Source organism: Pelmatolapia mariae, linkage group LG20, assembly GCF_036321145.2.
Source record: "Pelmatolapia mariae isolate MD_Pm_ZW linkage group LG20, Pm_UMD_F_2, whole genome shotgun sequence".
NCBI lineage: Eukaryota > Metazoa > Chordata > Actinopteri > Cichliformes > Cichlidae > Pelmatolapia > Pelmatolapia mariae.
Genome location: NC_086244.1, coordinates 14,372,092 through 14,394,655, shown reverse-complemented (window position 1 = coordinate 14,394,655; position 22,564 = coordinate 14,372,092). Strand labels below are relative to the sequence as shown.

General features: G+C 40.8%; 1 protein-coding gene across 1 annotated transcript; it reads right to left on the bottom strand.

Moving 5' to 3' along the window:
• Positions 1 to 1,081: 1,081 nt before the first annotated feature.
• fech (ferrochelatase) lies at positions 1,082 to 20,221 on the bottom strand. Its single transcript, XM_063463692.1, has 11 exons — positions 20,038 to 20,221; positions 18,029 to 18,119; positions 14,943 to 15,062; positions 12,499 to 12,647; positions 11,957 to 12,091; positions 11,448 to 11,554; positions 10,438 to 10,536; positions 9,234 to 9,341; positions 7,778 to 7,942; positions 6,714 to 6,773; positions 1,082 to 2,263 (listed from the first exon to the last, which is right to left on the bottom strand). Exons 1-11 carry the CDS (start codon positions 20,075 to 20,077, stop codon positions 2,126 to 2,128), a joined length of 1,212 nt encoding a protein of 403 aa, XP_063319762.1. The 5' UTR covers positions 20,078 to 20,221; the 3' UTR covers positions 1,082 to 2,125.
• Positions 20,222 to 22,564: the final 2,343 nt, after the last annotated feature.

Below are 22,564 nucleotides of genomic sequence, written 5' to 3'. Positions count from 1 at the left end.
ATTTCTAGTCAGCCAGTGTAAAAAAGGCACATTATCACTGCATAACAGAACAAAACCAGTAAAGGAGGAACAGGGTCAGAGGTCAAACATCACTTCCCAAATCCCGGACATTTCCAAGACAACAGGAAGTCAGGTGGAATCAAACCAGCAGTCACTGAGACGACGTCTGGAGTTTTATCAACCCACACTGAAATCAATTATAGAATTCTTTAATTCAGACTAATCACTGGTTAAATTGGATACACTAATATCAGGATGAATTATTTCTATATGCAGACAGCAGTCAGAGGTAAACTGCAGTTAAACACCTGACAAATGTCATTTTTGAGCTACTTCTCTGCACTCATCTACATTTTGTTCAGTCCTTCCAAACTGAAGCCAGTTCTTATCACGCCCCAAAGGATGGGACACTTTTAAGAATAAAGACATTTTCTGACGTTGGCTCAGGTTAGAGAGTAATGGAATTGACACCGACTTAGCAACATATACTGATAAAGAAGATTTAAAGTATTCGACTAGTACTGATCTACTGGCTCACAAGAGAAACCATAACAGCAACTAAAAACTCCAAGTTGGTGATGGCCAATAGAAAAATGGGAGTAAGTAGCATTAATATGATGATTTTAGTCTTCATTTCAGAATTGTTACACCCATTGAAACTAAATCTGTTCGGCCTTATAGCTCAAAGCTGTACGAGCCTTTAAAACCTTTAAGAGATGTGACGATATCTCGTGTTGTTCACTTAGTTTTTCTTTTTAATTGCTTGTTTTTCCTTCTTATTTTCCTCATCTTTAAAGAGATTAGGTTTAGCTTCAGTTTCAGGTGTACAGATACAGACTATGTCATTCCCCCCCCCCTTTCCCAGATATTTTTAAGCTTGATGATGTTGGTGGCTGTTATTCAATTTGTGAAAACAGTACTGCTACTATAAAAACCAATAACATCTGTTCCCCCTTTGTTTGTCCTCATGGAAGGTTCATGAGCAGCCTCACTGATATAGTTTCACAATTTTATAGTAACTTCTTCCTTGTTGAGCTACAATTTTAAGTCACATTTCTGACTGGTCTCTTCATTACATTCATTTTATTTTATTTAAAAAAAAAAAAAAAAAAAAAAAATGCAGCTACTATTTCATCTCCTGGTCAAGTCACTGGGCCAATCGCTCTCAAAATAAATAACTGCACACAACCCCTAACTCACAGGCTGGACCTTTACCGATACGGACAGCTCAAGATGTGAACAGTTCGATTATCCCTCATCGCTTTTTGACTTGTTTTGGTTTCCGTTTTTCCCTCAGCAGGAAAACAGAAGCAACGTATTTTTCTAGCTTGCTTATGACACTCACAGGGTCAGTGTGTGACTCTAGTTTCCCAGCTTCACTGGGGTTCATTTATGAAATTAGAGCAGATGAAGGATCATCACAATAATTCATTTAGTTTTATTTAATTTAAATATAAACCTCTTTTTCTCTCTTAAGCCCGCCAGTACCCTCCTATCACGCAGGATCCAACCTCCTCCAATCAAATTGCAGGAGTTACAGCAGGATGGGCAGGGCTACCACCTGGGGAGACAATGGCGTGAAGCAGCAGGTGAGATGAAGGGCGAAGGAAATGGCCAGACAGCCCAGAACCCTTTGGGTGCGTGCTGTGTCATCACGGCCGACTGTTAGTCATTTAGCACCAAGAGGCAAGAAAACGGGGGTCTCTGATGGAAGTTTGCAGGGGCAAAGCAAATGGAATGTGAGTAAGGGGGAAATGCAGTTTTTAGTGCAATTTTTTCCTGTCATGTGATGTCCCAGTTCTCTAATCTACACAAGCTTTGACCAAATGGTATCTGCTGACGGTTTAACCTCTCTGGTGAAATAAAATGATGAATTTAAGTAGCACAAAGAGGTTTTGAAAGGCAGATATTAGTCCCATCTAAAGACCAAAACATAAAGTAACTGTGTGTGTGAGAATACATTTGCAGAAACCATTTGGTCCTTTCTTGGTGGCATTTCCTGGTTAACTGACACTCTTGTTGGAGAGGCGGTGTGCGCTTGTGCGTTTGAATGAAGCTTTTTAGAAGAAGGCCTCGAGCTCCTCCACAGGTAGCCCTGCTGCATCAGAATGTGTGTCTTGAGTTTCTATGAGAGCTTCTGGTTGGCGAAGAAGGCTTTAGCCTTTCCGCAGGTGGGGTTGGTGCACAGCGGACAGCGCAGGGTCAGTTGACGGGAACATGGCTCGTTGGACTTCAAGTGGGACTGGACCAGGTCTGCCAGGGCCTGAACGAGATAAATGAATACCAGCAGTCAGACAAGTACGTTCAAACTCTGCCTCACAGATTAGGGCTCAATATAACCAGTAAACAGATGGCTGGAGTCAGCATTTTCATTTTAAAGGCTAAAAGAAAGTAGGCCATCTTAAGTATAACTTCTACATTGGGCACATATCTGCAAACCTTTCTGAAACCCTACGCTGTAACTAATGCTGTAACCCGGCAATGCAAATATATATTAAGCTTTAAAAGGCATAAAGAACACAGCACCGAAGCAATGGTGGTGGTTACTATAATCAGAATTGAAACCTTTGTGGGTAAAAAGCCAATAAGAATCCTTTTCACTGTGTTTGTTTTAAACACAGGATTGTACAGCATACATCTTTAATGTCTTAGAAAGACATTAAATAGAAAATAAATAGACAAACAAGAACTTTGTTTGTTTCTTTAATCCACACAGGCTCAAATATACATGTACACTTAAATCTTTTAATGTGGTGCTATAGGTTCTGCAATATTTCAAGTTGATAAGATCAAGGCATATTAACTTCCCGTTAATAGGCCTGGAATAAAGAAGGAGGAGGACTACCTCCAAAATTGTCAAATCAGTAAGACAGTAGAACTTTGGACACAAGTGGTTGGTCCAATAAGACAATGATCAAAAACGCATATCAAAACTAGTTTTAAAATAGCAGGCAAACATTAAGCCTTTGGAATAGCCTTTCCGAATCCCCGACCTCAACTGTATTGAAAAATTTGTGGATTATGCTTAAAGCCAGATCTGCACCAGGAGACCAAGTTAAATAAGCTACCAATTCTGCCAAGACAAATGGTATCCATCAACAAGCCTCTGGCAGGAGTCTGGCTGGATATTTGACCAAAAGCAACTGGCAGAGCTGCTACCTGCATACATAATTAATGTGTGTTTGAAACTGAGAAAAAACAATAAATGAATGAAGTTGTGTACCAACTTGTAGTGTTTTGTTTTTTTTAAAAGTCATTAAAGATGTAGGCTGTACAATTATTCCACTCTGGAAAAAGAACAGCTCAAAGATATCATTAAAAGCACAGAATTACCACGACATTCATGCCCACGATGACTGGATGGAAACGTCTGACCACATCTGTGAGCAAATGAACATTTACCCAACAAGGTTACAAACACAGTGAACATGAACTACAACTTCAGCTAATGCACTAGACTGGAGCGAGTGCACCTATTGGTGGGCGTTACAATAGTCACATGATAGTTCATTCGACTGCTGAAGTGCAAAGTTTGTCTTAAGACCCCCTTATACCAAACATACAGGGTGACGGGAGCGCTCCAAAACTTAACCTGAACTGTTGTAATTTTAGTCTTACAGGTGACATTTTTTGCAACTCTGAAATTGCTTTAAACAGCTGTTAGGTGTAGTAATTTTGAGGGGAACTTATTTTTTTTTAAAAATGAAGCTTCAACACCAGCCAGAGTGTGCAGTAAAAATCCTGATGAATGCATTTTTCTTTATTTTCTAGCTGCTGCTACTTGCAGACGGCAGCAGCTCACTGAGAAACTAAAAACCACACCAAGGAAACCATCCTTCAGTAACTACCAACTAATCATCCTCTGGATATTGATTCTCTCTCTCACACACACACACACACACACACACACACACACACACACACACACACACACACACACACACACACACACACACACACACACACACACTTGGTGAGGGGTCTCTGAGCACGGCGGGCCTGACCAGCCAGCCAGCCGGGCGGTTCAGTTCTACTGTAGTCAGCTCTAAAGGTTCCCATTGATCTGCCCCTTTCCTTTAATAAACCCTGTGCACACGCACACATACAAACACACACGATACAGCTGGAGGAGTTGCCTGTTGTGAGAAAGGTTTCAGGGTTGAGGATGAAGGGAAAGAGGGAGGTGAGAGAGGAAAGGAAGGAGGGATGGAAGGAAAAATAGTGACAATGGAGAAGGAAAGAGATAAAGGATAGAACGAAGGACACAAGGAGGTATTCAGTCATTCATTCACCATCTCATGGCTGCAGCTACTTCACAGGACCATCTCTTCTTTTGACCCCCTTACAGATTTCATACCTAAATATGGTTTTATGGGTCTTGCCTGCAAAGTCAAACGAAGCAGCCGCTTGTTTTATGTAAATGTATGAAATTTGGCTCACATGTGTGTCATCCCAAAAGGTATAAAAACACCTATTAGAGCCATAGCCTGAACACAACAGGAAGGTCGCCATTTTTAATTTACAATGCAACTTTGGCCCAGTTTTAGCCATTTCCAGGCAGTGTACTTTAATGAATTCTTCTTTGCGTTTTTGCTAAAGAGCGTTTCCATGGTGCCTCCTTTGGTTATAAAATAGAGCCGCAACTACATAGAAGTCTATGGGAAAAACGACCCTACTTCTCACTTGATCTCTGACCTCAGTGAAGAGTTTCTTGATGGGTTTATTGTCCAAGTTGCTCATTTTAACTGTTATTTGATTGATGATGATGCTCATTTTGTCAGTTATGGTCATATTTGAAGTAAAAAGGACTGTATAAAGGGCAGTCTGTGGTTAACAACTCCTCCGTTTCTGAGATATATGCAACACTTGCATATGACATTAGAGCCAAAATGCTCAACGCAAGGGATCAAAACATGACTTTAAAAACCAGCGTGGCACTTCATGTTAGGCATCTGCATTTCTTTTAAAGAAAATCTTTGTTCTGCAAATAGGGCTGGGCCATATCATACCGTTCACGGTAATACTGGTATAATGTTGGGCAACGATAAGAAAATGAAATATCGCGATAGAATATGGGTAAAAAGCGCATGCGCAGTGTCTTTGTTTTCATACGCACATGGCGGAAAAAGCATGGCGGAGAATGAGAAGGGCGAAAGCGGATCGTTGAATGAAACGGATGAACCAGAATTGGTTTGTAAAAATGCTGCAACTTCAGTGGTGGGGAACTGGTTTAGCTTTCGTCCCTTAGATACACAACAAAGTAGGGGTGGGCGATATAAACGATATACGATAGAAACGATATAGATTTGGCCAACGATAGAGATTTTGACTATATCGCTCTATCACGATAGCGCATGTTGATGATGTCATCAAGCTGCGCCTGTTTTGGTAGAAAGTATCACAGCGGCTACAACCATTATCATCAGTAAATTATGTTCTCCTGACTGAAGTTTGGCCCGTGTATAGCATCCTGCTATGCGATTGCATTTGTCCCTGACCACCAGAATCCCTCACGTTAACTTTTATCGAGAGGAAAAAAAGTTGCCGTTCATCCTCCAGCTTCACTGTGCTAATGTTATGCTAACATAGCTGTGTCGCTAGCAATCACGTAGCACAACATTATATACCAGGTAGTCCAACTTCGGTAACCCTGCAAACGCCACTACTGTTTAGTTTTCTGTCTTCATTTATGTTGGAAGTGGTAGCAGAGCTGTATGTTTTAATTAGTTTCAAAAATCTCTCAGTCAGAACATGGTATGAAATGTTTAGGTATAAACTAGCGAGCTAACTTCCTGTTAACTTCTAACTCCGTTAAATTTAATAAATTCTGTTTTCATGGATGCATGGATGTTAAACTTAATTGTTACACCCGATAAAGCAGCAACGCTGATGATTTAATTAAAGATGAAAGAATTTAGACTGTTTTTAACTCTCAGTGTTCGTTTGACTTTGGGACCTGAAGGGGACGGAGTTTTGGACCCAGATTACTCCTCACTACGGCAGCCGTAATGCTCTGACAATCCATCAGGCAGTCCATCAGCAGGCTTACCAAAGTTGTACTAAAACATTTTTTAAACAGATTTCTACACACCAAAATCGGTTCAAGGTCAGTGAGCACAACCAGAATTCATACATAAGGCACACTCTCGATTTTTGAGAAAATTAAAGGATTTTAAGTGTGCCTTATAGTGTGGAAAATACGTTATACAGAAGAAAAGAATATATCGTGATATATATCGTTATCGCACATGCTTCAAATTATATCGCGATATGAATTTGAGGCCATATCGCCCAGCCCTACAACAAAGCACTATTTTTGGCACGCTAGCGGGCCGTCGTTATTCCGTGTTTTTTGGAAAATACAGCACACTTAAAATCAATCCTTTGATTTTTCTGAAAATCGACAGTGCTCCTTATAATCCCGTGTGCCTTATGTATGAATTTTGGTTGTGTTTACTGACCTCGAAACGATTTTATGTGGTACACAACTTTAATGCACATAAAAAACAGCTGCTTGTTTAAGTGAAAATACATTGATGGTTTTTTTTTGCACTAATAAAGTTATGGAGTTGTAAAGTATTTTGTCTAGTGTCAGTTATATCGTCAGTTACATCGTTATCGCAAATTTTCAAATGTATATTGTGATAAATATTTTTGCTCATATCGCCCTGCTCTATCTGCAAACATGGGTCAGGTTAGTGTGTGACAGGTACCTTCATAAAGAGAGGGTTCCCATTCAGTGACTCGGCCCTCCTGATGTTCTCCACCCCACACTGGAAAGAAAAATAACAACACATCACAAATGTTCATAACATCTTAGAAAACTGCAAAATTAGGGGACAAGCCCTCCCCCCCTCCCTCCTTTTCCTCATTTCTTTGCTCCTGCCTGAGTTTCTGTTTTGAACGTGGAGTCGAGCCCACCAAAGAGTCTCTTGATTGTGGACTTAAAAGGTCAGCATTTGCTGCTTTACTCCATTTTATAGCTTTATGAAGTCATTAGTTTGGCTTTTGAGCTTTGGAAACTCAATAGACCCAAAGAGAAAATGCAGTCACTGCCACAGCTCATCTGTGATTCACGACCAAAACACATCAGTTAAAATGACCATCATGATATTCTCCAGCCCACTGGGAAACACTGGAACTGCACATATCTACCAACAATTTAGACTCACACAGAAAAAAGGTAGTAAACGCTCAGTTAATGCGACAGTCCTGTTTTGGAGTAAATAAATCCAAACATGAGGAATTTAATACATCAGGTGTGTAGAGGTGTTATACGTTTTTTTGGGGGTACGTTTTTTTAGCATTCCAGATCTCAAAACTGAGGACTGGAAGACAGATGTGTTTCTTCAGGTTCAAGTTTAGAAATGATTTCGATGGTTCCTCATGGGTATAAGCATGTGTATCTTTATGGCACCAGTCACATTGATTGGTGGTCATTTTACTGGTGCCTTCAGACAGACAGAGGGCACTGGGCTGCTGGAAACAAACCTCACACACATACACACACTTTAGCTAACCAAAACAACCAGTACAAAGACCTTAGCCCTAATTGTAGATCACAAATGCATAAATATGTTTCCCCTATTTAATGAATCTTTCAAAGGACGTTAAAGAAAGAGCAGGTCTGAGTAACTGACTTTCTGCCTGCTTCAGTTTATTTCTTCAAAGGCTGCTGCAGATTTATTCTGTTCTTTTAGATAAGCATTTATGTACCGGTTAAGTTTTACATAAAACTGAGGAAATGTATATAAACACTGTTTTTTTCCCCTCTCACCTCCTCTCCCAGCACTTGTCTGTACTCGATGTCCAGCTCGTGTAAGGTCTCTATGTGGTCCGAAGTGAAGGCAATGGGCACCAGCAGCAGGTTCTTCTTCCCTCGCTCACACAGACCTTTGATCACCTCGTCTGTCTGGGGACCGAGCCACGGCATGGGCCCCACCTGAGAGACCACACACAGGACATGGCTGACTTAAGTTCTATAGATGGATGACGTGTCCAAGGTCGTTTCAGGTGTTCCTGGTTCAGTGAGGACGTAAACGACCCCGTGACCTTTCTTGAAATCCCATTAAATATAAAAAAAATAAATAAAACTGATGCTACGATCTTCTTGCAGGAAGGCTATCTCTGCTACCCTGTGTTACTGTATGTACCACATACTGTGCATTTTCACACGTTGGGTTATTCATTCTGCCCTACAGGTAGCCAGTGACAGCTCAGAGTCCTCTTCCACTGTGAAATTTTCATCATTTGTGAATTATGTAAGCTGCCAGCCCCTGTGACCTGAGCACTGAGGAGCTTTGAGGGCTTCTACTCTGAAATAGCAAAAATATTAGTCAGACAAGTGGCTCCATCTTGTGGCAACACAAAACACAAAAGCAGGCCGGCCAGGTCTAAATAATATTAATAGTTTAGCTGCATGTAAGTATAATAAGAAGGTAAAGCTGGATTGGAATAGTGTCTGCAGAACTAAAGAAAAACTGAACACATTTGCCAGGAATGTGAGCACTGCCCAAATCTATTCTTACCTACAGTGACCAGATGGGCTCCTGCTCATGTAGGAGGTAAAGCATTTTGTCACCGACGGTCGCTAGGGGACAGTCTAGGCTCCGGTTGCCTAGGTGACACTGAGCATTTCCCATAGAAAATCCCAAGTTAAACTTTACTGAACTTTTAGGCGAATGGAGCGACTACCTATGAGAGCAAAGGATGCTCTTATCTGTATTTTGATGGTGTGGTAAATAAAATAGAGGGTTACCTAGGCAACTGGAGTCTGGAACGTCCCTTAGCAACAACCAGGCAGCTGCAAAGTTAAAAGTGATGAGCAAATTGTTTCTTGTGTTGATGCCCCCTTACTTGGAACCTGCCCACTCTGCATCACTAGTGGTCACTTAATCCATCATTACTCAGTCGCTGAATGTCACAGACTTTCTTTGGCCTGTGGTCACCATGTCGCAGTGTGCGTTTTGTCTTTTTAAAGTCAGGCTCAGGGTGAAATAATGCCAAAAAATAAATAAATAAACAAAACAAACAAAAAAAGCATTTTGACAGTGAAAGTTGTGTGAAAAACAGAAAAGCATAAGCTCATCAATATGGTTTAAATTTACTAAGCATTACAAACTGATGTGTGATCAGTGTTGAGTATGCAGCATTACCTGATTATTACAGCACATTGTCACCACTAGGTGGTGCTGCTGGTTTATTCAATTACATAGCGAGTGATGTTTACTCACCCTGGACTGCCACACCAGTCTGTAGGGGTTACAGTGACCCAGTCTTTCCATGACCCTCTGAACTGTGGCTCCTACCTCCTGAGGATACGGGTCACCTCTGTTTACAACCTGCAGCACAGGGCACACAACAGCACGGCGCTCAGCAACATTAACACATTAAGCAGTTCCTGAATAATGTGCTGGAAGAAAGTACTTCAGCTGGACAAAAACCTTCTGTTGCCTAATGGCATGGCTCAAAGAAAGCTAACAAGGCACGAGGAAATCAGATCTCTCATCTGAGAAGCTTGGCCTATCCCAGATCACAGAGTTTGGGACTTTCCTGGATTTAAAGTGTGAGTAGTTACACTGAACTGCTGGTGACATGTTGGATATAGATGCCAAAGATGTGCTGTCAAACTAACCAATTAAGAGAATGACAGCAAAAGCCTTTGTCACTGAATTTTGCAGCAGAAAACAGTTTTATAGGCTTCCTAACAGCAAAGACAAACTGAATTTGCACTGATTTCTCTTGAGATATTTCAGGCTTTTCATCTGTTTTGATGAACCGTCAGGTAACAAATCGGAATAGTTTTTAAAGTGTACTTCTTTACACGAAAAGAAAATGAAGATGAAGTGGGTTTTTGTTTTCTAGAGATAAATATACGATAGTTCTACTCCATTGTGAAAGGAAATGCCTATACTGGGAAATTTCAGTAAATTTTAGTAGTAATTTGTGGAAAGCACATCAGTCTTTATAAGAGTGTCAGTACCAGTACCACCTGATCAGTGTCATCAGTAAGAAGGACCAGACTCCACGCTGGCTTCATTCGTTCCTTTCCAAAAGTGAGTCAGTCCCCAGAAACAGTGACAGCACATGCCAAACTTTACAGTCTGGTGACAAAAACCTGTTCTCATTTTTATAATCCACCCATTTCAAATGTGTTAAAGTTTAAAATTTGGGGTGACGGGTGTGATACAGACAGCTTAACTGCTGCAAGCTCGAGTCACTTCACTCGATTTTATGACCTCGTTCACCCTTTTAAGCCTTTTACTTGTATTATCTGATAAATATAATGAGTGTTATGCAGTACAGAGCTTAGAGAAGTCTGTGGTCCAGTTCTGGTGAGTGAAACTTGAGTATTTTATTAGCATGTTACTTTGAGGGCTAGAGCAGTACTGGTAGTACTTGTCAGTAGTATGAGCAGTAGTAGTTTTTCATACTTACAGCCATGGGGAGCGAGTGTGCCGAGAACAGAATGACAACATCATCTCTCTTATCTTCTGGAAACTTCAGCAGTTCATTTCTGATATGTTCTGCAAAACACTGGAGACACACACACACACACACACACACACACACACACACGGTGTATTATAAACACAGCTAGTGAAATTTACCTCAGCTGATTAAACACAGTCAGGACTAAAAGCTGCCATGATCACCGACCACAGCTGCTTTCTGATCATTTAGCTGCGCGGTGACTTACTGACTGACTGTTTTCTTACACACTATATAACCAAAAGCATTCACTCACCCAATCAAATATACCAATCTCTCCCTCTGCCACAGGTGTATTTATAAAAAAAAAAAAAAAAAAAGCACCCCTGGGCATGCAGACTGCTTCTACAAACATCTGTGAAAGAATGGGTCGCTCTCAGGAGCTCAGTGAATTCCTTTCTGCACAGAGTCCTGACCTCAAACCCTCTAGGATGAATTAGAGCAGAGACTCCAAGCCGGCCTTCTCGCCCAACCCAACATCAGTGTCTGACCTCACATGTGGAAGAATGGGAGTGTTCATGAGAGTTTTTGACCAAACCTTATGGAAAGCTTTCCCAGGAGAGCTGAAGTCTTTACAAACGGTGGGTCAAAAATCATATTAAGCTCTATGGATTAAGAATGGGATGTTACTTAAGTTCATATGGATGTGAAGGCAGACGAGTGAATACTTTTGGCAATATCGTGTACATCAGTACTAGTTTGGTTTTACTTTGCATGAGTGTACACACATGTTTAGACATCTTTGTGAGGACAGAAATTGGACTCCACTGTACCAAATGCCCGTCCCAACAAGTGTGAAGGCAGTTTTGGAGCTTAAAATGTGGTTGTAGTGTCAGGGTTAGAATTAGCCTAACTATAACCTAAGGGTTAGGGTAAGCGGCTAAGGAAAGCATTATGCCAATTAGATGTCCTCACTAAGCTATGAAAATGAGTGTGTGTGTGTGTGTCTCTCTAACCTCCACCAACAGAGGGTGTGTGGGCCAACGGTCGATGACACTCCAGCGCATTTTCGGCCTGTCAGCTCTGTTGCTGTAGTAACGGTAGATGGCGTTCAGACTGCTGCCTGTGAGCAACAGAAGAAAACACATTGTAAAAATACTTCATTACACAGGAATAAAATCTCTCTGCTGCTGCCAATCACTAATCAATAAATTTCCTCAAAGTTTCTTCCTCAAATGCATATTTTGTAACCCAAAAACAGACTGTGGGCACCGATTCATGGATGGATTGTGGGTTTGAAGAGTGTGCCTGCCTCATGTGTGAGCTGGGCGTTCTTGGAACAGTCTGAGAACATGCTGAGTGTGATTTAGTCTGGAGAGAACAGAGTGTATTTATCAGGAGCTCGCAGAGCAGACAGCACCCTGGGTGTGGCGGCATTAACGGACACAAACGTCTGAGTAATCTTCTGATTGTTGCTTTTACATGTTCTCTACATTTAACAGACATAATTTCCTGCTTGTGTCACCTGTGGTGGAGCAGCTGTACTGAGGATACTGCGTGAAGGCCACAGCTCTCTCCACTCCGTCTTTCTCCATCTCCTCAATGGCTTCCTCTGTCAGCGGGTGAACGTACCGGAAGCCGATGTAGAACTTGTGAGGAGCTGCACAGAGAGAAGAAACAGCCAATAACCAGACAGCACGGGAGAAACTCACTGGCAACATTACAGTTTGAATATACAGGATATGCGGTTTAATTGAAATCTTCAAATAAAAATAATATTTCAGGAGCTTAAAGGGAGGTTTATGAAGATTATCGTGCTTTTAGACGAAATTCTAACAGATCTGGTCAGCTTTCAGATTGCTGCTGTGTTATCAGTGAGGTGTGCTGCAGGCGTGTGAGGAGACACTCCTTCGCTGTCTCACTATCTCCATTTCACACACACTTTGCCAACAGCCAAGCAAACCATAATCTCAATAAAAGCACACAAACTGCCTCCAAACATGACTTTGACTCCATGTAAGCTGTCAGATTCGAGGAGGAGCAGAGGCCTCTGTGAGGCATCCTCACCCGTCTCAGGGCTCATCTCGTCCAGCAGCTTCACCATGCCCTCCCCCTGCATGGACGTCCAGTGTTTGATGGGCGAGCCTCCTCCGATCTTGCTGTACTGCTCCTGGATCTTCGGTGTGCGCCGCTTGGCGATAAATGGGCCGAGTTTACTGCAGAGCGGGAGGCAGATCGCACAGCTGCAGTTACACAACTCACACTTCATGCATCGCAGATTTAATACAGTGAATTATTGTGCAGCAACGAAGAAGAAGAAAAGCAAATGACCTGTAACAGCACTGTAACGTGTGATTTCTGGAGCTTTAAAGGATCGAGGTTCATTATTAACATTTTCAGTAAGATGTGCAGTTTCCATGGACACGGAGGTGAGATTCATGTCCACAAGCATCACCAAACACCAGACAATAAATCTAGTTTAGAGTTTCCAGCACGGACTTTCTGCAGCGAGAAGCAAGAAGCACTAACATTTGCACCGTTTTTGTGTCATTCCTGTGTCATTGTGGGTTTTAATCCCTAATTTATCCTCACCCTGTTTGTTTCCCACCCCAGGGAAACCTGTCAGACAACTCTGCTCAAAATGGCCAGAAGCAGGAAAGGTAAAGTGACCACAAAGTACACAATGTTGGCAGGAATTTATTATTTTAACATTTCTATTGTCAGGTCTAGTTGGATTCATCCTGTTACACCATGAAATGCTGTTGTAGTCCAGCGAGCAGATGCTGGATGCTGCATGGACAAACAGACCTTACCGAGCACTGGTGCGGGGTTACAAGGAGTTTGTGCCGTCAAATCTGAGCATTTTAAGAGGCCAAACAATAACACAGAAACACAAAACAGTCTAAAATTATACAAAAACAAAACAAGCACAACATGACCCCATAGCAGGTCAGTATTACTCTGTCCAGTTCTGAGAATGGTTTGTCTCAGTGCTGGACAACACAGAGACGGGCACTCATGTTGTTTTCTTACACAGAGCAGAGATTACAATCATGACACTTATTAAAAAAAAAAAAAAAAAAAAGATTCTTCAGACAAAGAGCTTCACTTCTGGGTGAAATAGAGGTTAAAGTGAGGGGGCTCTGTGAGGTTATACTTAGACACAGCGGTCATTTGACCCCCTGCTAATGTTAGCATGCTGGAATGCTCACCATCCTAACCCGGCATGTTAGCAGCAAACAAAGAGGAGCAGTGGCTGATGGGAATCTCTCTGCTTTACAGTCAAACAGCTTCAAGTGTAAGAAAGGCTTAACCCCCGAGGTCCAACCGAGGTCAGCCGACTGACAGACAAACGCGTTTAGTCATTCGTGTTTCAGTTACAGTTCGACTTTGACATTTCCTCAATGTTTTAAATATGTTCCAAAACTGCACAGAAAGTTGCATCATGTGCATTTATATGCAGGGCAGCACGGTGGTGCAGTGGCTAACCCCGTCACCTCACAGCATGGGTCCTTCTGTATGGGTACCCCAGCTTCCTCCCACAGCCCAAAACCATGCAGGAGCCCCTTCAACAGACTGGTGAGCTGTCCAGGGTGTACCCCGCATCTTATCCTGTGACAACCCCACCCCCAAGACCCTGAACTGGATGCATTAAGCGGGTCTTAATTTCTGGAAAGCTCTTTGACACCGTGCTTCTCTGTGCAGCAGGTTTAAACCACAGAGTGAACTCCGTTCAGATCAAACTGCTGGTTTGGAATGACGTCCTTGGTTAAGTCACAGGACACATTTGCACCCAAATATCCAGACGTTCGCAATAGCGCTTCATTCCCTGGGGGTCGGGACCGCCCGAGGTCTAAACAAAGTCAATAAGTAGCTCATAAAACATTCATATTGAGGTTGGAGCAATCTTTGAAGTCAAAGTGTGTGATCTTGGGCCAGTCACGTCTGATTTAAAAGGATCAGTGCTGCTAAAAACCACAAAGAGTTTTCTTCTCAGTGGGCCGTTATGAAACACGGATACAGCACAGAGCCGTCACCCAACAAACTTCCTCAAACCCCCCGCCCGCCCCCACTGTGTGCGCTTACATGTGTGTAAACCCAATACATAAAGCAGTTGCTTTTAATTCATCACATATTTCATGTAACCAAGTCGCCAGGTTTGTTGAAACATAAATTCAATCTAAACAGAAAACATCTGGGGAGTTTCAGAAAAGCACGAGAGCATAACATAATCCACTAGATCCCCACAAAGCCCTGCTGAAATAATGATGACAGAGGACTGTTTGAAGGAAGGACCTCTTATCAGAGCTTTATATCCTGTTTACATCCTGTCCACCAGAGAGTTAACATTACGGGATAAATGCATGGAGCGAGCGCCGGGAAACCGAGATCCCAGCTGTTAAACACCGACCACCTCAACTCTAAGGTCAGCCGTTTGCATCACTATATTTTGTGTTGACATTTGCAAATAACTCCTTGCATTTAAGGCAGCGTGATCTCTGTGTGCGTACTTCTGTACTGGGAGTTTCATCAGGTCTGTGTCCATGAAGAGGCGTAGCAAGAAGTCGTGAACATCTTCCAGCTTCTCGGGTCCTCCCATGTTCAGCATCAGGATCCCCGTCTTCGGCTTCCTGCAGACAGGAGAGAGTCATGATCAATAATTCACATCTAACACCCCTAAAAGATGTGACACTGTGTAGAAACTGTGCATTAGGCCAAATCTAGGTCAGAAAAATTATGGATGGAAGCCAGGGGGACTGGGAAGATATTTCAAGGGGGAAAGAAACTTTTATTTCTGAGATTAATCTGCACAAATTTGGATTAAAAACCAAACAAACAACACAAATTGCTTAGTCACTCTCCTTTATTTACAAGGGGTCGCCACACCAGTTTTTGGTTTTAGTTTTAAAATTCATGCCAGATGTCCTTCCTGAAACAACTCCAGAGGGATTTGAGTCTCCTCTCAGGAGCTTCTGTTACGTAAATTTAATTGTTTAAGAACAAAAGGCATAAATTATTGGAATAAATAATGAAAAGTTGAGCCAAACAGGAACTAAACCAGACTCAGTGCTTCAATGTGTTTACACCCCACAAAGTACAAAGTCAGGTCATTGAGGAGTCTGTATTTTAATCTTAATGAATTGCAAACAAAAACAAACCAAATCTGATCTAGAGCTAATAAAGGTCATTTATCTTTGTTTCCTCACATACAACAAGTTCTGATGTTTATGCCCACTTCTCATTAACAAAAATGCATTTTATGCTTTAATAAATGAAAGTCCAGTTATGAAAATTGGTAGTGAAGGGTAAACATTTCCCCTAACAGAAGAAAACCTGCTTGGAGGAGACGCCAATGTATTTTATTATGCACAAAAAACTGCATAAAAGCATTTATGCTGCAGACCAATGTGGGCAAAGCTCAGCAGGAATTATCTGCCTGCTGCTTTTCCATCCTCTGACGCTACATCACTGCAGGCCTTACAGCCGTAGCAGCTCCGAGAAACATGTTTCACTGCTAAGGTTTTAAACACTTCAGTGAGCTTTGAACTCCAAATAATCTGCTGTCGCATTCATAAATATAGCTCAACTGTCAGCTCGAGGAGGACAAAATTTTATAAAGAGGCGTGAGGCGGGTCCTGTGTGAGAAGATGTCGACAAACTGGTGAAAACAGTCTCTGTCATTTCTAATGAACCCCAGCAGGTTAGACCAGGAGAAACGATTTCACAGCAGATTAAAGGAAATCCACCATTATTTGTTCTTTAATCATTACAGGACGTCTTCTCCCCTCCTCACTCCTGACAGGTTTTCACCTTCTTTTAGACTCAAGATGCTTTGTGAAACGTGTTTTTTGTTTTTTAGACAAGGTCAGGAATCTTTGTGTATACGGCCCTGCACACTGGTGTGGAGCGGTTTTATTAGACTTTGCTTGTGAAATAAAAGGAATAAATAAATAAATAAATAGGAGATCAGTTCCAGCTAAAGCAGCGTCATCAGACTAATGTCAGCAGTCTTCAGACACAGATGCTCAGCACAGGCTAGTGCTGTGTGATACTGAGAATTCTGGTATCGATCCAATGCCAAGTAAATACAGCAGCAGGATGAAAACAATCACACCGATACTTTTAATCTATAAACGCAGCTTATAAAGGGGAGCGCATGTCGTGATTGATCAGATCATCATCAGTTTACAAATTTAGAACACATTTTAACAACCACTAAAATCACCGTGATTCTTAGTTTCCACAATAATTAGCCAACAGCAACAAAAACACACAAAATGGTTATAATTTTCAGACATAATATATTCTTATTTAATGTTTGAGGTAAAAACAATTTAGCACATTCAGTGGGCTTCAAACTGAACATAGATGATAGAAAGTATGGATCTATCGGGCTAGTATCGATCTAATACCAATACTTGGATCGATCCACCCACCTCTGGCACTGACTCTGTGTTTAGAGACCCCTTTAGCCATTTACACCTATTTCATATTTTGTGTGTGTGTGTTTGTGGACGGGTGTAAACATCTCTGTGGGGACCAAAAATTGGAAGTTTACTATACTTGTGGGGACCAGTGGTGTGCGGATCGATATTGAAATATCGATTCTTCTGATACCAGTCATTTATGTTCTAGAATCAATTCTCATATTAAAATATCGATATTTTAGTACTTTGGGGTAAATTTGTAGTTTTTCATTAACAGGAACAAAGTGGAAAGAAACTATATCATTCGGATCGTCTAAATTGGAAGGAACTATTTCCTCTTACGCCCTTCATAGTCATGTGCGAAACACGGCTGTATAAATGTGTCGCAGGCCCTGGCGTGCGCACTCACAACAATGGCTGAGCGTAAATGGAGTCATGTGTGCACGTATTTTACTTCCACAAACAGCCAAGACGCGGTTTGCGATACATGTGGTAAGACAGTGAGGTGTTGTGGCAACACCACTAACCTCGTCAAACACCTCAGAGTAAATCACATCACAGAATATGACGAGCTTATGTTGAGGCGAACTGAAGAGGAGAGGGACAGGTGCTGCTAGGGCGAGACAGACGTCTCTCATGGAGTCCTTTAGTGCTGCAGGCAGGCAACGTGCTCAAATAGCGCAAAACTTCAGTTTTTTTATTTCTATATGATAATTCTGCATTATTAAGCAATATGAACAAGTAGTCCGATGTCCTGTAATCATTATGAAGCTATATTATTACAATTACATAATACAATTATATATTGTATTATGAAATACAATGAAACATTAAGTTTTTGTACAGACTATCAGTATCGGATCAGTATCGTCGATACCACCCTGACTTTTACTTGGTATCGGATCGGAAAGGAAATCAGTGGTATCGCACATCACTAGTGGGGACCAACAGCCCTTGTGGTCCCGGTCCCCACAAGTTTGAAGGTATTTTTGAGACTCAAAATGTGGTTTTAGTGTCAGGGATACAATTAGGTTATGGTTAGGTTTAGGCAAAGGCTTAGGGGTAGGTATTCATGTTTGATATTTAGGGTAAGGATAAGCAGCTAGGGAAAGCATTATGTCCATTAGATGTCCTCGCTAAGACATGAAAACGGGTGTGGTGTGTGAGACCTGTTTTCCTGCGTCTCTGGAGTCTGGGCGAAGGCGGCGGCTGCAGCAGTGGAGCGTCGTCTCAAACTCAGACTCAAGCTGCTCCTGGCAACTGAAGAACAAGAAACAGTGCGATTCATCGGTACAACAATTAGATGATTTTATTAGCTCAAGAATCAGTGAGTGAGTGTAAGGATCAGTTTGTAATGAGTGAAGAGTTCAATCATCGACCAGTTTTAAGGTGAAGAGAAGGCAAATTTGTTGTTACATTAAACTCAAAAGTCTCTCTTCCAGCAAAATCACAGAGGTAACACAGCCAATGCTACTCTTCAAAGAAGTACTGTGAAAGTACAGTTATAGTTTTAATAACAATCTTAATTTCTATTTTGTTTATGGATTAAAATAGTACATAATAAAAAATAATAATAATAATAACAATATTTTACCATTGCATTTTGGCTCCTTTTTAAATCTGTCATGGCTGCACTGGTTCAGGCTTTGTGCAGATAAATGGGCACTAATATGAGCATAGAAATGCAGATAAAATGTAAGCGCTCACACAAAATCACAGCTGGATTCAAGCTGAAGATTTTTTACTCAAAGCCTTCTGGTCTAAAGGTGTAATTTAATTGCCTTTTTAAAAAAAAAAAAAATGTCATTGTCATTCTGAGCATTTTGGGGGTTTATTGAAAAACAAAATATTAAACACACACAAAAAAATAATGATAGATGTGTGTGTTTAAGTTATGGCCTTCATTATCATCTGTGCACATGCATGGTCTGAATCAGTTATAAATCTGTTCATAGAGTATGAATGAGGCCAATTTTGCCTCCACCTGGGATGAAACAGTCTATATAAATAAAGATTTGTTTGCTTCATCTCATCATGTTTGGACTGTTGTAATTTCCTAACCCACTCAGGCCTCAAACCCCAGCTGCTGGGCAAGAGTGAACTTAACACCAGCTTCCTGGCAGATACAGAGTTTACTTTAAACTTTTTAAAAGTACCCATAAATCCTAACGTGGTCTCAGATTAGTGAATAGGTTACAGATTTATTCATGGATTATGAAGCTGAAGTCAAGAATGAGCTTTTAAACTGTTATTGCCGTTTTGACTGCGTGCATTCTCTTCTTTAGATCGTTGCCTTTTTTTTTTTTTCAAATATCCTGGGAAACAGTTTGAAAGTACTTCTTGAAAGCTGTCGTGGAAATAAACTTTATTATTCTAATAATAATAATAATAATAATATTCTAATAATAGTTATAAATAATGATAATAACTATACAGTCTAACCGATGCGTTCAGCCGGCTTCACTTTCATAACCGCTCCCTGCAGTACCGCGCCGCACCGCCAGGGGGCTCGCTGAGGTTACGCAAGTTCACAGAGCTGCAATTGTGTAACTTCGAGTCTTTCTTTCTTCCTCCCGGCGCTAAAACGCGAAGTGTACGCGCACACTGGCGATAGTTTCAGGCCACCTGACGCTCACCAAATGCAGCCTAGGCACGGGATAAATCCCTTATGTAACGCTCACGTTCGCACGGTAACCTAAAGGGACGCAGCTCTGCCGCGTCAAGCTTGTGGAAATGAGCCGCAGAAACACCAACGTTTACAAAATAAGAGCACAATCATGGTAACACACTCAGATAATTTTAGCATTTCCACCTAACCGCATGGGTAAAATACACAAAACCTGGGTTCGATGTATTACCAAAAAACGACGGTGACGGTAAGAAAAAAAAAGTCAGTAATATGGCTAAATAAAGGAGGTTGTTAAAAGCGAGGGGCATATCCGGCCAGGAAGTTGTTATGCTATCACCTGAGCTAACTTTACATTTACAAAATATTGATGTCAATGTCAGAAGCGTGCTGTTGAGTTTCTGGCAAATAAAAATAAAATTATTCAGTGACCGTAAACTGTGTAAAATAAGCGCTGTGATGCTGTTTATGCCCTGACATTAAATCCTCAGAGAACCGGTAAAACTTGGAAGTTTTCTCTTCAGGCTAACTTGGCGGCGCAATCACACTCACATTGGATCAAACGACCGGCGTTGCCCAGGGCTGCCATCATGTTCGCTTTCACTGACGCTAAAAACGTCTCCGCGCCTGCTAAGATTAAGGCTGGATACTGGTACTCTCTGCTGCTGGATCCACAGTAACTCACGGTACTATCCAACACCACAACCAGATTCCTTCAGCTACCGCCGGCTGCCTGCACGGACTTCCGTTAAGAGTTATAACAGCTAATGAAAAACAACTTCCGGTTTAGAGTTTCGAAACAAAATCTAACACGAGCTATACGTTACAAAAACTCCATTGATGTAAATTTATCCTTTTCATTAGATTTCACTTGTATATCTTCTTAAAATATATTTAAACATTTTTAAAACTAAAATATGTGTCCTGGATAATTTCCTCATAAGAGGATGTCACTATTATATTTTTTAATGATTACACTATGAAGGATATTTATCAGGCGCTTCCGAACTGGTATTGCAAGTGGTATTACAACATAGGACATTTAGGGTTTTTTGTCCCCTAAAGTCTGGTTTTTATTTTTACATTCCTATTCAAACATATAGTATTAGTCTTTGGTCAATGCATTTTATTATTTGTAATTAAGTCTCCTCAGCAATATTTTTTCCCTCAACGTTCAGCGAAAAAAAGCAAAAATAAATAATAAAAGACAATCTAGAATAAAGACAATGAAAAACAACATAAAATAAAATCAATCAAAACTAAAACAAAACAACAAAAACAGTGAAACTGAAGCTTTTTACAGGTAAAATGTAAATAAATACATAAATAAATAACAACAAAATTTATAAAAGGAAGAAAAAAGAAAAATACAAATTCATACAAAAGAAAATTAAACAAATTATAGAAAACCATGTCAGTTCCAGAAATTAGTGAACTATTTTACTCTAATTACAACTATTTGAGATTTAAGAAGGTAAGTATACAAAAAGTAATTGAATAAATTAAACTGAACATATATTTCATATTTCTCATTGTATTTATGACTGTAAAATTATATATAGAAACGGATAGTAAGCTGCATTGTACAAGCCCTTTGCTCGATATCTATTTTGTTTTTGCTTTAAACTGAGAAAAAAAAAAGAAAAGAAAAAGAACACGTGCTTTTATGATAGAAATAGCTTGAGTCAATTTCCGGTCTGTTGCTTTGTTACCGTGGCGCGCTTAACGTAGAATCGTTATCTCAGTGTGGCGTCATCTGAACGTTAAAGGACCCCGCCCACGGCCGTGCTGGACACGCCCACACGCGGCGTGTTAAGAGACGTGTTAGGAGAAAGTATCAGAGTTTAATCAGAGCTGGAAACAAGAAGAGAAACGTTAATTTAAACAGAAAGAGTGAAACACAATGTGCTCTATAATTGTGACACACCTGATCACCTGACACTGCAGCTGATCCAACCTGATCCCTCACTCTATCTGCATTTAATTATGAGTTATTCATAATTAACATTTCACATGTTCATGCTCCGCCTTTCATGCTGAATGACCTGCTGTGTATTTTATGCTGCACTTTCTGGTGCAAAAGTGGCCAAAGGCTTACTATGCTGATCATAAACAGCCTGTTACGACTGCTTTGCTCTGTCAGACCATGTGTTTTGATGGTTTTTTTTAAAGCGTCTACGAACATTTGCCTAACAACCTCCTGGTAATCAAACTAATTAAATAAGGGATTAAAATGCTATAGAAGTGTGTTTTTAAACAGCATCAGGCCTTACTAAAGAGCTCAAAGAAAACTATTTCCTCGAATCAGAATCTTGTGTTTGAATGGTCCACATTCCTTTTAAATAATACCAGTTTCTCCAGTTTGCATCATGTTTCCTTCTTCTTTAAAAAAAAACATTTTACTAGAAGAGGAAGTTAAATTAAGCAGAAACACAAAGGAAGAAACAAAAGCTGCCAGATGGGGAAGTTCTCACAGACTCAACCTGTCGCCATTTGGGTTCTTTCGCTTCAAAGTCTTTAAAAGCAAGTGTTGGATTATCTCAGCCTCTAGTGGTCATAAGTGGAACTGCAGCGCTGCAATTTCCTTGTTTTGTGAGGAGCAGCCAATCAAAAGAAAGTTGGTGCAAAAACATCAGTCCCAAGGTTGACGTAAGATAAATAGGGCCATGGACAAGCCCTCCAACATGAACTCAAACGCTTTGCAATATAGCATCACTGTGATCTTTAGACTGATCCGCCCAAAGACCAAGCTAATCTGATGAAATGTCTACGAGGATTTTGTCAAAGTATCCGGCCTGGAAGGAGCAAAACACGGCATCTTAAAGTGGTGTTGCTTTGTTGGAACTTTGCAGGGGCGGTATTGGAGCTGATTTTACAAATAGCATGTGGAGCAGCAACAAAAGGCACAGATTTTCCCAAGATGATGAGCATGTCATGGGGCTAGACGTTGTGTGAACTTAGTAAAAATAGTTAATATAAAATATCTTTCATTAAAATGTCCTGTAGTGTTTGTTAGGTTAAATAATTAAGGTTTTGTTACGGTTAAAAGGAGAAAAAAAAAGGACAAGCCAGAAGCAGC

Bases quoted from the DNA above. Each gene is read 5' to 3' on its own strand.
- fech (XM_063463692.1), bottom strand. From the start codon at position 20,077: ATGATGGCAGCCCTGGGCAACGCCGGTCGTTTGATCCAAT. The intron at 15,063-18,028 runs GTCTCACACACC...TCCTGTCTGCAG, and splicing joins CCAGAGACGCAGGAAAACAG to GAAGCCGAAGACGGGGATCC. The intron at 10,537-11,447 runs GTTAGAGAGACA...GTGTGTCTCCAG, and splicing joins CACACCCTCTGTTGGTGGAG to TGTTTTGCAGAACATATCAG.